Source organism: Megascapheus bottae, chromosome 2, assembly GCF_031878675.1.
Source record: "Megascapheus bottae isolate mThoBot1 chromosome 2, mThoBot2.hap1, whole genome shotgun sequence".
In the NCBI taxonomy this organism is placed as follows: domain Eukaryota; kingdom Metazoa; phylum Chordata; class Mammalia; order Rodentia; family Geomyidae; genus Megascapheus; species Megascapheus bottae.
The window spans coordinates 56,349,438-56,366,494 of NC_143510.1; the positions used below are offsets into that span (position 1 = coordinate 56,349,438).

The 17,057-nt window shown below is 36.8% G+C and overlaps 1 protein-coding gene across 5 annotated transcripts in view; it reads right to left on the minus strand.

The window, feature by feature from the left end:
- The window catches only part of Tafa2 (TAFA chemokine like family member 2), a 408,767-nt gene that overhangs the window by 28,074 nt on the left and 363,636 nt on the right, over positions 1-17,057 (minus strand). For all 5 annotated transcript variants that reach the window (XM_090327818.1, XM_090327816.1, XM_090327811.1 and 2 more), the window contains 2 exons: positions 13,219-13,371; positions 12,394-12,518 (listed from right to left, as the gene is read on the minus strand). In XM_090327818.1, the coding sequence (XP_090183944.1) occupies positions 12,394-12,518; positions 13,219-13,371 (278 nt within the window). The remainder of the gene's footprint in view (positions 1-12,393; positions 12,519-13,218; positions 13,372-17,057) is intronic.

Genomic DNA, 17,057 nt, shown 5'->3' on the forward strand with positions numbered 1-17,057 from the left:
TTTCTTTCTTTCTTTCTTTCTATCTATCTTTCTTTCTGTCTTTCTTCCTTCCTTTTTATTAAGCTAGGTTTGGGGCTGAAACTAACTAGGCACTGTTTCTCAGCTGTTTTTTTTTTTTCCACTCCAGACTAGCACTCTACCACTTGAGTAATGGTTCCACTTCTGACTTTTTGCTGCATAATTGGAGATGAGAATCACAGAGATTAGGGCCTTCTTGCACCAGCTGGCTTCAAAACACAATCCCCAAATCTCATATTCCAGAGTAGCTAGGATTACAAACATGAACCACTGGCACCTGGCTTGATTTCTATTTCTTTTGTTGTTGTTGTTGTTGTTGTTGTTCAGCATTTAAAAATTACCTTTAAGTGACTGTACAAAGGAGTTTCCATTTAACAAAGCAATTGATGAATACCATGTATCTTGACCCAGGTTATGCCTTTCAACATTCACCCATCCCTCCTCTACTTACCCTTTCCCTAGCTCTTCTTAGTTATATAGGATATATATTGAATTCTTGTCTACATTCTATTTCCCTTTTTCTCTTCATATGTCTGCCCTTTTCCCCTTGATCCCTTTCATTTGCCCACTTTCTATTGTTATTTTTGCGGAACTTCAACTTTGCTTCACTTTTCTAAGGAATTGCATTGTTTGAGTTCTCCTTTAAATCTACCTTATTCACTTAATACATTTGTATATACTTTTATACTGCTAAATGTACTTACTCCTAAGTTTATAAGCTAAATATATCTTCCACAAATAAGGAGAAACATGGATCCTTTGTCTCTCTGGGCCTGATTTCCTCTACTTTAAATTTTTCCAGGTATTTCAATTTTGTGCAAATAGTCCAATTAGTCTATACACCTAATTTTCTATATCCATCTGGGCTCATTCCATACTTTGGCTGTGGTGAATAGTGCTACAGCGACCATGGTTGTGCTAGTGGCTTTAGTATTCTCATTTGTGATCTTTTGGGTAAATACCCAAATAGAATTTCTTTATCATATATATGTGTGTGTATGTGGGTTTGCTGGTTGTGTGGCTTGAACTCAGAGCCTAACCACAGCCCCTGAGATCTTTTGATCAAGGATAGTGTCCTATCATTTTGAACCATGGCCCCACTTCCAGTTTGCTGGTGGTTAATTGGAGATAAGAGCCACGGACTTTTCTTCTTGGGCTGAGCCACAACTGAGCCACAATCTTCAGATCTCAGCCTCCTGAGTGGCTAAGATTAAAGGTATGAGCCACCAGCACCTGGCTGTTTAATTCTTTGGGAAACTTCTGTATCGCTTTCCACAGTGGAAAATGTATTAGGGTTTTCTTTCAGCCACATCTCTACTTTTATATATTGAATTCTCTACTAGATATCTCTGCCCTCCTGGTCTCATTGTCAGTCATTACCAATAAATAAGATAATGAGAAATAAACAAGCCAGATTTTCTCTTTCAATCATATCTTCTAACCAATCAGTTCCTCTCTTAATTTTTTATGCTGTCATCACTTTTCTATTTCAGGCCACTTTCATGTGCATCCCTTAATTCTATGACCCAGTATAGCTAGAAATCCTTCAGTAGTCCTCAATTGCTTAGAGACTAAAATATGAATATTACAGATGGGCCTTGAAAAACTCCTCCTGGCACACTCAAACCTGCCCCAATTCTTCTCCTGTGTATTCTCCCTTAAATACTTCTCACATACATCACATCATCCTGTGAGCTAATTCCAATTCCAAGAGCGAACTCAACATTCAATATCTCAACAACTTTCCATGAGTATTCTCTGCTTGTATTCACAGGTAACATAGTCACTTCAGAATTTCTACTTGTCCTTTAACTTGCAAATTAACAATGCCCCAAATTTAGTAACTTACAATCCCCTAAACAGTCCATCCAAGTCGTGTACAGCCTAAAAATCAAAAAAGCTGGATTTGGGGGGCTTTCATTGGATTCCCTGTCATCAAGTGGAACAAATCCAATGTTTTTGATTCATGTGCTATACTGTCAGATAATTTTAAATAAGTCATTCTAGTATTTCTATTCTCTGAAGCAAGTATCCCCAACTCCATTATAAAATGCTTTTTCTACCTTCTAAAACTTGTGGCCCAGAACTCTGTTAGTGCTGGTAAATATGCTCTATCTGTTATGGTGTAAAGTTTAATTCTACCCTGTATGTTCTACTTTCCCCACACACACCATCTCTCCACAATTTAGAGTATGATTGAGCAGTTGTAGAAGGTGCTATAGGGAATGTGAATTCACTATCTTTCTTACAGAATCAGGGAAATTTGGCCAGAACCATATTTTCCTACTCAAATTCTTCACTAGTTAACAAAGCATTCAGATTCTGAGCTTGCTGAAAATTTTCCTTTTATATCTCACCCCATTCTCCAAAGTAAGAAATTTAAAATGAGATCTAAATTTAGTTGATTATGGATTTAAATTTTACAGGGAATGTGTGAGGGTTAAAGGAAGGAAAAAGCTTTGGAAAAAAAGTATACAGGGTTATGTGACATATAAAAATGTGTTTTTCCCACATTTTTTACTAACATCAATTAGTTATATAAGGAAGTTTTATTGTAATGTGTCCATACATTCAAGCAGTATGAATTGATCAGACTCACATACTCTGTCTGTCTTCCTTATCCTGCTTTCATTCTGTTTTCATAGTTAGAAAGAACTTTACCCATATTTGCTCTCGTTCACTCTCCTACACATTTTACATTCCTGTCATTTATCTTTACTACACTTTTTAAATAGATTTTTCATCCAACACAGAAAACAAAAGTCTAGATGTCTAACTAAATAGCATTCCCTGAACATTCCTTTTTCTTCTGTAACTACTAGGAGATATCATTCTTTTCATTAAAAACTCCAGATAACTACAAACTGATTCACATTTGTCATGTAAACGACAGAAATATTCTTCTCTACACTTCATTCGTAAGAGAACATAGCAATAGGGGGGAAAACAAGATGAGGGGTGGGGGTGGGGGGAGGGAAATGGGGACCAAGACATGTGAAAGGGTATCAATGTATGTGAATTAATGCACCTTCTATCTGGCAAATATCATGTAACCCTTCTATTAATTACAATAAAAATATATATAAAAAAGAACATAGCAATAGTCTACAGTTGCACCTGATACTTGTGACTGAGATTTCTGTTACAGTTTCTATTCTAGTTTCTGTTACAGTGTCTGAACACAACTCACAGTTAACTGTGGGATTACAAACACTCTTCAGAGCAACAGCAACAAATAATCACCAGATACAAGTACCAGCAAAGCATCTACATCATACAGGAACTTCAGAGCACGATCTTAGGTTGCACATTTCTCACTTTCACTATGAAAATGTAGACCATGTGTTGGAAGAGTAGCTCTGATTCCATTTTTTTTTTGTCAGTCCTGGGCTTGAGCTCAGGGCCTGAGCCCTGTCCTTGGACTTTCTCAAGGCTAGAGCTCTACCACTTAAGCCTCAGCACCACTTCTAGCATGTGGTACCGAGGAATCAAACCTGGGTCTTCGTGCATGCTAGGCAAGCACTCTACCACTAGGCTAAACTCCCGGCCCCTGATTCAATATTTTTTAAGCCTTTGTACTAATTTCCAATAACTAAACAAATACTCTTGGACTAATTACATTCCTGCTAATCTAGTGAGAGGCTCTTAAATTGAAAATTCCCTTAAACTTCTGCTCTTTATTAATGCTGCTTCGGACATCTACCTGGTGTTCTATCCACCTTAAACTCAATGTCTAATTGTGGAACGGCATTTTCAATATATTAATTCCCCCATCTCTCTTCATTAAAGCTTAATATAATGAGAGGAATTACATGGTTCCTTACTTTTTTTTATTTCTAACCTCTATATCATTTGAAAATTTAAATTTCACTGAATGGATTTGACTCATTCAGTGCCGGTATTTCTCATTATTTATAATAAAACAATTTTCACCTGCTCTTCAGAAATATCAATTTCAAGGTTTTCATATAGCATTTAATTTTTCATTAATTTAAATAGGCCGTTATTAGTGATCATTAATGTGACATATGAAACATGTTCTTCCCACATCATGCCCATCTCATCTGGTAGTAACACCCTCACTCTGTGTGGTTAGGACAAAAGTTATGTCAGAGGTCACAAGGCCAGACTGCCTTCCTAACCTAAATGCCTCTACTTTTCCCATTCCAACACATTCATCATTGCTATCCCATGAATACAGTTTTCCCATGACAGCTCCTTCTCAGTTATTTTATTATTTCCTGTATGGAAGCTAATTCTCCAACTAGTTACATAGTTTATCCCTTGACTTCCTCTATGACATCAAGTATGCAACCTACTAGACAACCTTGTTACTTCCCCTTATACTTGTCCATGAGTTTTCTCATATACTGTACATATCACTTTGTTCCTTTCAGTTTTTCTCCTGTGGCAGCCAGAACCTCGAAGGTGTGACTTCAAGATGTATAACCTTTAGATATTCAAACAAGCACAAATCTAAGTACTGCTGTGAGGGACCTTTGCAAAAGTAATTAAGGTTGCTAGTCAGTGGAACTTGAAACAGATTACCCTAATCTTTTAGGTGGGCCCTACATGAGGATCTGAAACTAAGATATGCAAAAGAGAGGCAAAAAAAAAAAAAGAACAGTCAGAGCACTACAGAGAAGAGAAAGACTGAGGAATGATGCAATAAGTCAGAGAGTATGGAGATGCAAAGCATGAGGACTTTGTATGTCACTGCTGTCTGGACACATAAGGAAATATAAAGAGAGAAGCATGTATTTTGAGGGAGGCAGGAGGGATGCTTGATGACAGACACTTTAGTCCTACATTCATTGGGAATTTGACAGTAAGTTATATGAGCTTAGAAGTAGATCTACCCCAACTCCCCTCCCCACCCCGGGACCTTCAGAAAGTAACTCAGTCCTATTGTGGAAAGGAGAACTACTTCCCTGAATTTTCCCCTGAAGAGATTCAGCACAGAGATATCCCTGTGTTCCCCAGTGCCCAGACTTTGGTGGCTGTATGGGCAAACCAAGAATGCTGTTTGGATGTCACTAAATTCATTGGTGATTTTTTTGCTATGACAGCAACAGAAACAAACATGACAGACCCTATAAGATAGGGATTCCTATCTGTATTGTTTCCTTTGTGTCAATGTTTATACATAGAACTTAGAACAACCCTTGAAAACAGTAGACAATAAAGATCCTCTGAATGAATGAATATCATCATCACATATATCCTTCTCCATAGCATGTATATACTGAAATCCCTATAAAATAGACTTTTTCCAAAACATGGAAAAATGGTAATAGTAGCATTAAGCTTTGAAAAGTGATTATTCAGGAGTCCATATCTGTGTGAGTAAATAGTAACTAGGCATTCCAAGGGGCTAACACAGGACACAATCCAATAATATTTCTTAAAGTACTGTTTCAAGCTTCATGTTGTAGCGTATAGTAAGTGATAAAATAAAATTTATGAGGTTAATACTGGAAAGAAGGAGAAAGGAGGGTGATGAGGAAGAAAGAAATTAACCCATCATACCAGAGTACCACTTTAACTTCAGTGTGGCAGGTACAAGTGTGTATGCGCATACACATGGGTGCTGTGTATTCTGAATCACAATCTAAGAGATGCTTCTTCTGTACATGCCATAAATACAGTTTGAGAACCATAAACCTAAAAGTCCTTCTGCTCTGTGCTCTGGGCCAGAGTGCAACTTAGGATCCGACTGAAGGTAAGATGAAGACAAATGAATGGTGAGGTACTGTTAAGAAAGGCTGAAAAATAAATACCTCCACTTTTCTTTTATTCTCTCCCTTCCCACCCCCTGTAAAGAACTACACTATTCTATACTTTACAAGGAAAAAGGAAGCACTGAAAAAGCCACACAGATTGTACCAACTGATGGTAAAGGGTTGGATAGTTTTTCCTCTTTCTGTGTTCTTCCTTTTCCTTGGGTCTGAAATAGCACCTCTGGACACTCAGTCCCACCAAGAGGAAACTGCTTTTAAACTCTCCTAAAAAATTCATTAGAGTCTTCAAGGTTACAATGTAGGGCTTTAATCAACAAAGCATTGCAAGAAATATCTTCTTGTCTTATATTAAAAACATAATAATAGCCCATTTTCTGAGATTAGCCAGATATTGGTGTGGTATCAGTATAGCTAAGGATGGAGTTATAAGTGTTTTTGGCACACAGAACCAAAGTCATGAAAGAACATGACTTTGAATAAAGATCAACATTGTCTGTCTCTATATCAGGCTCTGTCAATCTGTCTATCTGTCTCTCTCTTTTTCAGATAAGCAAGCTAAACAAAGGGCTTATGTCTTGTTAGGTTAACATGACTTGCTTAGTGTAAGTGGCTGCAGATGAGTGAAGAAAAGAATCATGCATCATTGGGCAAGGAGTTTTGACTAGTGGTAGAGTGCTTGCCTAGCATGCACAATGACTTGGATTTGATTCGTCAGTACCGCATACATAGAAAAAAGCTGGAAGTGGTGCTGTGACTCAAGTGGTAGAGCTCTAAAGAAAGCCCAAGGACAGTGCTCAGGCCCTGAGTTCAAGGCCCAGGACTGGCAAAAAAAAAGAATTATGCATTGTGCACAGTACATTTCCCTCTCTCAATGCATGCATTCATTGCCAGCAGGGAATAAGCCATATATCTTTGTACACTTCTTAGTGTCTATTTAAGCTGGGAAAATTAATATCTGCCATGCACTTAGCAGTGACTGGTTTTCAGTAAGAGCTAAGTAAACACATCAGGGTTTTTTTTGTCTTGTTTTGTTTTTGTGCAGGTTCTTGGGCTTGAATTTAGGAGACTTGAGCTCTTGCTTGGCTTTTTTTTGCACAAGTCTGGCGCTCTACCACTTAAGCCACATCTTCACTTCTAAAATTTTGTTGGTTAATTACAGATGAGAGTCCTTCAAATTCTGGTCTTTTAGGCTGGCTTTACATCTGGATCTTCATGCGCTTTCTCTCTCTCTCTTCTCTCTCTCTCTCTCTCTCTCTCTCTCTCTCTCTCTCTCTCTCTCTCTCTCTCTCTCTCTCTCTGTCATCTCTCTCTCTCTCTCTCGCTCTCGCTCTCTCACTCTCTCTCACTCTGTCTCTCATTATAGTGTGAGCCGTGAAGTAAATGGCAAGAGTTAATGGAAATGGTTTCATATATGCTTTTGTTGATTTGAATATAAATGCTGCTTTCATATAATGTCCTACACAGAAAAGTCTTATATTTGTTGATTCTTGTTACATGATACAATGAAATAAAATCAATGTTATTTGAAGACACATTCAAAGCTCACAAAGTTCTTTTCTACTTAGGTCACTCTATCCTAATGAATAAGCCTAAAATCATTCTAACTAGCTCAAACTTATCCAAACATTTCTTCTCAGAGTAAATCCAATATTTGTGATTCACAGTGATAATCTTTCTAATGATGATAAAAAGTTTCACATAAATTGAGTTCTAGTCATTTTTGTCCTCAAGTATGAATCAGACATATATGAATACTGGTGATCACTGTAATTATAAGTTTTATGTCTATACCACAGGCAAGGAATATAAATTTTTAAAAAGCCGAATATGACTTCCTTAGATTTTTCCCAGAGATGGAATATCAAAACACTGAAAGAAATGAACCATGGTCTGTTTTTTGTTGTTATTGTTGTTGTTTAATTTTCTGATGGTCTCAAAAATGTTCTTTTTCTCCCTTCCATCTTACAAGCTCTGTAGCACCTTTTCCCCTGCTATTTTTGCATTGCATAATTAGCATATAATTATGTGTTCTCTCACACTAGAAAGAGTATTCTTTTACTAATGACTCTGAAAATCTTCATTATGCTGGAAGTCAGTTTGAAATAAAAGGCTCAGGAAGAATTTTCTCCTTTTTAAATTTAGGAAATCTTAAAAAAATAATACAGGTCACAGCTAGGGATATCACAGAGATCAACATTCCAATTTGTTTAGGAAACAAATGTTGCCTTTTCTGTTCTCTGCAGATTAAACTTATGTTGCCCACACTAACAAAAAACGAGCTGTCTGTTCTCTACCTTTCTTTCTTTCTGTGTGTGTGTGTGTGTGTGTGTGTGTGTGTGTGGGTGTGGGTGTGGGTGTGGGTGTGTGTCTTTTTTTTAGGCCAGAAAATGGGTCAGAACAAAAAGAACTTCCTGAATCTAGTACAAGAAAAGAGAATATAATTCATAGTAGTAATAAGTACAATAGACAGTCCAAATTCATCTTAAATGAATCATTCAACTCTGGAAGGTAGCACACATCTCTACAGAGGCCATGCATGCTGCTTTTTGGCTGACTGCTTTTTTCGACCACTAGGCTTTCCCAAAGACTCCAGATTGGATATGGGCAATTACAAAAGAGTATATATGTTATTGGAAATTTTCATCATTCTAGAGCCCTTTTGATGACAGTGATCACCCCCTATGATCAACATTTCTTTCTCAAAGAAACACAGATTGCTTTTGGCTGGGAGTAGTTTTTAGATTCTTTGTAACCTACTCATGTTTAATTTTGGATTTCCCTTAACATTTGGGTTTTTGCCAAATCAGGGATTGTTACATTCACAGCACCCAGGGCTATCTTCTTCAAAACAAGCAAGTGGGCAATGTTATCAACGAATTCAGGTATGATCTCAAAAATGGCATTGCCATTTGTGCATGGTAGAAATTACCAACAATACAACAAGCCCATGGGTAAAGCAATACATTTTGCCCAAAGCTATTTCAAGAATTTCTCTCTCTCTTCTCTCTCTCTCTCTCTCTCTCTCTCTCTCTCTCTCTCTCTCTCTCTCTCTCTCTCTCTCTCTCACACACACACACACACACACACACACATATACACATACACACATATATATGTGTGTGTATGTATACATGTGTGTATGTATATATATATATTTATATTTGGTGGGGGAGAAGAGAAGAGGCTGTAGTATGCATTGAACTCAGGGTCTTTGATTCGCTAGACTATTATTTTACCACTTGAGCCACATCCCAGGCTTTTTGCTTTTCCATTGTTTCTCAGACAGGGTCTAATGCTTTGACCCTGGCTGCCCTCCAATCTCAACTCTCCTACTTCTATCTCTTGATAGCTGGGATTGCATAAAAATCTCTACTTCCCTAATAGCTAGGAATATGTCTAGCCCGTAATTGCACATTTTCATCATTTAGATCCTTTAGTTTAAAACATCTAAGTGTCTCCTTTTAATATAGGAATGGGGGATTATCCCGGTTATCCTACCAGGGCTTGAACTAAAGGCTTGCACAAATTTTTGTCTATATTTATACTATATCAGTTGAGTGACATCTCTATTCAAGCTTTTTGCTAGTTAATAGGAGATAAGTGTCTCAGTGAATTCTGCCAAGGCTGATTTTTTTGAATTGTGATTCTTAAATCTCAGCCTTATGAGCATTTAGGATTAAAAGGATGAACCTGTAATCTAACACCCAGTTTAATGCTCTCTTTTTCTACAAAAAGCTTTTTTTGGTGAGGAGGGAAAAACAGAAGTAGTAATTTACTATCATTTTACTCAAGAAGCTCTTCTTTAAATTTTCTTTTTTAAAATTTAATTTTATTGTCAGGGTGATAAGGTAGTGAGTACATTTCTCTTTTTTTATTTCCATTTTCCTGATATTCTTTTTCCATATATTTTTCTTGTAATTAATGGAAGGGTTACATTATATTCACCAGATAGAGGATGCATTACTTCACATACATTGATACCCTTTCTCATGAAAATAAAATTATAAATGATGAACTCAATGTAATTTAATTCAAATGTCTACTGTTGCATGAATCCTTTTTACAATAATTTTGATGAGGTCCTCTGTTCTTTAAAGCAGAAGAGATGAAGGAAATTAGGGAGTCCAATGTCTGTGGCGTCATGTAAGATAATGAAAACAAATTGTACAATGTAGGTGTGTTTTATCCCCTTACACATGGCTCCTCAGTCTCTCCTCCATCTTATTTTATTATATTGGAAAGCATTTGGTGAAGCAAATTTTCAATTTTAAATTTGCACCATGAGACTCTGGCCAACAAGGAAGAAAATAAGACTTGATTTTATTTTTTTCATGAGAATTTAGATAACACAATCTTGACCTTTTCATTTCAATGATCTGGAAAGTTAAAGATATTTCAAAGGTCTAACTCATGAGAAAAAACTATAGGAAACTTTTAGGCAATAATGATGACTTACTAATAAATTAAATCAAGTGGTGCTGTGGCTCAAAGTGGTAGAATGTTAGCCTTGAGCTGGCACTCAGGGACAGCGCCCAGGTGAACAACAAAAACAAGAGCAACAACACAAAAACAGATTTATAAAGGAACTATTTGGCTTGAATCTTGATTTCATAATTAATAAGGGCTCTGACCTTGGGAAGCCACTTAACTTTTTAAAGTATTGGTTAACACATCTGTTCAAAAAAGGGAGACAATAACATTGTCTTCATGGGATCATTAAAAGTATTAAAGCAGATAAATTCATTTGAAGAGCTTTGGTTTTTGGCCTGTGCTTATATATCCAGTAAATGTTAGCTTCTTCTTGTCTAATGAGTAATGAAAACATGGACTAGCTATGAAGAACGGGCAGGTCTTTTTTTTCCCATTTGTTTCACCAGCTCAGTTCCTTGGTGAATTTCCATGAGTTTTATTTTACATTAAGAATTGATAAGATTAGGGAAAAATAATTTTATGTGATAACTACTTTGTAAGGGAATTTTATGTTGCCAAAATGTCTTTAACCAATCAGTATAAAGGACATTACTTGCTAAGTCTAGGTATAATACAGTTATTTGGACTTAATCATTCATTTAAATGGAGTTTTGGAAAGATATCCAACATCTAACAAATAGAGTCAATAATAATTGCCAAAGTTTCTCTTTTCTGTGTTGTTTAGAATGTAGACAATTTTGTGTATATCTAATTGGTTAACACATTAAAGATATTCCTTTGTAAATTGAAATGTACTTAGATAAAATAAGGACATCTTTAATATGTCCATGCAAGGGTAAAATTCTATGTCAAACAATATCATGAATAACCAGACTCCATTTTGTATTAGACTTTATAAAACTCTCCTTTACTAACATTGTATTATTCAATGAGCTACATCTAATAAATAATTTTATTTCTGTTAAATTGAAAAAAAAGAAAAGATGAAGAAGACAATACTTTTATATGTAAATTCTAAAACAAAATGAAATGCAAATTCTTCCAGATCAGAATATCCATTTAGCTAACTGAGAAATTAAAGATAGACATTTCTCACTCTTCTTGCCAATCCCCAAAGGTTTGCAATGGCAAAGCTGAAAGACTTTATAACCTTCAGAGTATTCTCTTAGTATTGACTCTAAGAGCCTGTAATTCCTAACAGTAATCCATTTCACTGGTTGCAAACCTTAACCGTCAGAGAATTATTTAATGAGCTTGACGCAATTGGCTCAGATGTGTAACACTATCTACTCAGGAGGCTCATATCTGAGGATCCAGGTTCAAAGACAGCCTAAGAAGACATATATCAGAGATTCTTATCTCCAATTTACCAGCAAAACCCTGGACAGGAGGCATGTCTCAAATGGTGAAATACCAGCTGTAAGTAAACAAAGCAGAGCAAGAGTAGAAGACCCTGAACACTTGCTCTGGTAGTAGAAGAAAAGAAGTAAGAAAAAAAGAAATGGTATATGATGTGTGTGTGTGTGTGTGTGTGTGTGTGTGTGTGTGTGTGTATTTGAATTAGAAGGGAGAAAATGAGGGGAGGGAAGAAAAAGAGGGGAATGGGAACAAAAACATGAGAAGGGATATCAATGTGTGAGCAGTAATGCACCTTCTATCTGGTGAATATAACTGTAACCCCTCTATACATTAAAATAACAATATTTTGAAAGAAAAGAAGGAATGAAGGGAGGGAGGAGAGAGAGAGGGGAAGGTAGTAAGAATGAATGCAGGCAGGAATAGAAGAGAGGGAACGAGAAGAGGAGGGGAGGAAGAAGAAAACTAATGTGCCAGAAATTAAGAATATCAAAATAACTTCTTTTGTAAAACAGAAAGAACCCTATTTGGAAAATGTATTAGCATCATAGAGAAGTTAATACTCCTTTATCAGAATTTATTCAGATTACTAGATATCAGCAGAATAAACTAATTCTTTGCTTAACTTGATCATTGATGGTAATCTATAAAATATGCCATTCTGACATTTTTCAAAAAGTTATGAGTAAGCAAATTAAAAGAAAATAAGAAAAACTGTACTATATAAAACTGTACTTTCTCCTTATATAACCACCATTCAATGGAGAAACTACAAGTGCCTCATTCTCTAATTCCAAGATATCTTGAAGTTTGCTTTTTTTTTTTTCCAAGACAGTTGTCCACTTACCCTAGTTGTTTTCACTTTATTCCCAGAAGAGCAGCTCCATCCTTTCCGGTCAGGAAGGACTTTACATTCTTCTCCTTCCAAACATGGCTGCATATGACACCACCATTTCTGTTCCACTATGGAAGCTGAATGGGAGAGAGAAAGAGAGAGACAGAAAAAAAAGACAGAGAGACAGAGACAGAGAGTCAAGGAGAGAGAGACAGAGACGAGAAGTCATCTCAATATTTTCTGTTTGCATTGTTAATTCTCTGGGGACATATGTAAAGAGGGACAAAAGCCAGTGAACTAACTAAAAGATTCATTGCTAAAGGAATTTTTACTTAACATCATATTTTACATTGTTCCAAGAACATAGTATCAAAATGTAAATACATTTCTAGTGGACGAATACACTGGTGATAACTACAATCAGAGTGATAGACTTTTTTTTTTGTAGATTGTGGGGCTTGAACTCAGGTCTGGGCTTTGTCCCTGAGCCTCTTTTCTTTGTGTTCAGGGTGAGCACAAATCCATTCTCTTGTACCATCTATTTTCATCTTGCCCTTAATTAACATGCATCTTCTCTACTCTCCACCATGAAATCAGTTATTTGATGGTATCTGAACAAGAAGTACTTTGGTTTAAGGGAATCTCATGATAATGCTTTTTGTAACAGAACTACATGAGAGCTTAAAAAAAAATCTACATTTAAAATATGCTCCTCCAAGCCCTTCATTTCAGTGTGGTCCTAGAGGAAGGGCTCCAGTGTACACCAGTAAAGTGGAGCTCTAGTGCCACCCAGCCCTGACCCGACCCTGCTCTTGCAATGAGCAACAGAAGTCGTACCATCCACACAAGATGGGGCAGCTCGCGTGGTGCCGGCCACCTGCCCTGGGAAACAGGAGCACTTGACTGTTTGTGATCGCTCTTCTATCTTGTTCTTATTACAGCATCTGTGGAGTGCCACCACCTCGCAAGTTCCTGTTTTAACATGGTGAGCTGTGCAAACAAAAGAAGAGAGAAAAACAATATTGACACATTTGAACACTTCCTCCCCCCTTTTCTTTTTAAATTAGAAGGACATTAAAGATAGCTCTATAAGGGATCTACCATGCATGAAACTGGAAATACAATGATACTAACTCCATAATGCAGATTTGATTTCTTTTCTCAATGTGGTAGGACTATTCCTGTCACTAAATGCTTGGTGAAGCAGGGACAATTAGTTGACTCGATTAGAATGAGCTGTTAAAGCAATCTGAAATATAGAGGCAATACATGGTGCCATCAAAACAGTATTTATTTGCAGATGATTTTTCACACCTCTCCGTTCAAAGCATTCACAATGAAATAAGTCCTGGAACAAGATGTCCTTCAGTGGTGTTGAGCCCAGCCACTTTCTGAAAACAGACAGGTTTTGATAAAAGTGTGACCAGGAAGAGAACCCCTCCAAAAAACAGGAGACATAATGTGAGAACCACATTTTCAGTGTCCTTCCACTCTGTGTCCGTGGGAATGAATAAATTGGAAGAATCTTAAAATTGCCACCATTTCCATCTAAGTGCCAGCCAGTCTCTACCCCAGAAACATTCCTTTCTCTGAGGCTTGTGGATACAAGTAACAATAGAAGCAAGAACATAGATGAATCATAGATGGGAGCCAGAGGCCTAGAAATCCAGATGTGAAAACTATCAACCTCCAAGAACTATTTTTCCAACCTCCAAGTAAGGTTGTTGAGCTTTCTGGGAGATGAAAGTATGTGGGCCTTATGACCCACTCCTTGGCATTTACCCAATCATCCAGAAATAAAGACACACTAAACCCACTAGCACAATGATGTGCATTGAAGCACTACTTACCATAGCAAAGATATGGAACCAACCCAAATGCCTTTCAGTTGATGAGTGGATCAACAAGATGTGGTATTTATACACAATGGAATCCGTGCTGCCATCAGAAAGAATGACATTGCCCATTTGTAAGGAAATGGAAAGATTGGAAAAATCATATTAAGTGAAGCAAGCCAAAGGAACATAGGCTCAGTGGTTTCCCTCATTTGTAATAGTTAGTATAAACCTGGACTCTCCTAGCAGAGGGCTACAATAGCTCAAAACCTAGATACATAAGGCCATATAGGATGAGGCTAAATGAAAGGACCTCTAGGATATGGAAACAAGAGCCATATAATGTGTGATTGTTGTTCTTAATGTACTATGACTTTTTTCATCTCTTTTGTTGTCCCTTGGTTATTCTCATATTTTTACAGTATCTTACCTTATAATCTGATATATTTTTATATACATTTATGTGTTTATTTGAAATAGGAAAGGGAAGGGGGGGGAAACAACATGAGGGGAGGAGTGGGAGGAGGAAAATTGGGACAAAAACATGAGAAGGGGTATCAAGGTGTGTGAAGTAATACTCCTTCTAGCTGGCAAATATAACTGTAACCCTTCTATTAATTACAATAAAAAAGTACTTATGATAAAAAAGAAAGTATGCAGGACTCATTTGCCACATTTGGATAGGACTTGAGTCTCTTTCTCCATCTTTACTGGAGTTCTACCATGTTTCCTTTTTTAAGCTGCTGAGTAATTACTCTTGCAGGAGTCTTGATAATGAGATTGATATAAAATGGAAATGGAAATAGAAACACAGATCTGATGGTGTATGAAGTTACAAATGTATTGGCACTCATAGTAAATGAGATTGTTATACCACACATTTATATTAATCCATGGCCCCATACATGAGAAAATACAGTGTGATGGGTAGTTACTCAGGTTAGGTAGCTTGCATAGATTTTTTTCTAACAGGATGCGAATTATACCATCCACTTTTAATCCCTCCATGTGAAACCACAAAACTAAGTCATGTTTTAAATGAACGAAGAGCACACAGGAGACACTGCTCTGAAAAAGGACACTTGAAGACCTGAAATCTCTAGGGAGAAAACACCTGGGTTAGAGATGAAGTGAATATATTGGTTTTGAAGTTTTTGAAGCAATGCAGTAAGTTCTTGGGATGGTTTCTCTGAGGTAGCTATCAGAAGGGTGAACTGAACTATGAAAAAGAAGGATGCACTGAAGAAATGTAAAGAAGGAAACACATGTCCAATAGAAGCTAAGCAATATTTTTAAAGGCCCTAATAAAAATAGGTGGAAATGTGCTATGTGTTCAGCACAACAAGAGGCCAGCGAGGTTAAGGAATTGAGAGGTTGAAGGAACTGTCACAAATGCAAACAGGTCATGGAGGGATAATAATGACACCTGATATTATTTGACTTATAAGGGAAATGTCATTACATCATTTGTGCCTTAGAACTTTACATAGGCCCCTCGTTAAAGTCTGAAATGAAGAAAGCAAGAATGGAAATTAGTGAAGTAGTTGTTCATATCTAGGTAGTAAGAGATGGGAATTAGACTTAATTAACTGCAGCACAGAGGACAGAAGTAGCAAGGTAGAGATGGGTTCAATACAATGGCTTGCACAATGGGGTATAAGGGAGACAGGAACGAAAAGCTAACTCTTGATCTGAGTAATTAGTAATGGATGACTACTAGTGACAGAAAAGCCAGAGAAGGAGAAAAGGGGGGAATGGCAAATGATTGGTAGAATTAAGATGTCCTTATTTCTGTTTGTATCATGTTAAATTTGAGCTTATTTGGTGAGACAAGAGCCTATCACTTTCTAGGCAGGCACTCTACCATGCCCCTAAAACTTTTTACTTCATTTTCCAGATATGCTTACATTTTTGCTCAAGAATGGCCATGGGGCATATTCTTCCTACTTCTGTCTCTAATAGCTGTGATCAGAGGTATGTGCCCTATGTCTAGCTTTTGATTGAGATGAGATCTTGCTAATTGTTTGCCTTGGGCTAGTCTCCTATCTCAGTCTTTCCAATCTTTGCTTCATGAATAGCTGAAACTATAGGCATACATTACTATGCATAGCCTAAGCCTGAGCTTCTTTGCAACACTCAAGTAGAAATGTAAATAAAAGCAACATTTAAGACATAGAGCTTAGGGAAAAGATCTGGGCTGCAGACATAGATTTAAGGGCCTTATACTGACAGAGGTTATGTAAAACCCAGGCTTTAACAGTACTGGCATGAAAATGTTACTGATACAGAAGAGAAAAAAGAAAAAAAGGAGTCCAAAATCTAGATGTAGAATAGAGAAGACAGCAAAACATTGGAAAAGAAGCAATTAAAGCAAAAAGAAAAAGTCCAGAGAATTAAGAAACTGAAAATTCAGCACTGAAATGTTCAAAAGGAAGCAACTTATCAGCCGTGTCAAATGTGGTTGAAAGATACAATTAAGTAAAGAAAAAGTATTGTCCATTAAAAATGTAATATGCCTTGAAGAGCAAAAGTACTCTTAAGAAAAGAACAAAACTTTTACAAAGATAGAAAAATACAAACACACAGCAGGGAAAGAACAGTCTTTTCAAAATATATTGTTGGGATACTGGATACTTACATGCAGACTGCAATTCAGCCCTTAGCTCATGCACATACAAAAATCAACACAAAATGAATTAAAGACCTAAATACAGGATCTGAAACCATAAAACTGTTAGAGGAAAAGAGAAGGGAAAGTTCCATGAAATTGATCTGGACAGTACTATTTTTAGACGTTAAAAACAAAAACACTAGCAACAAAAGCAAAGGTAGAATGACAGG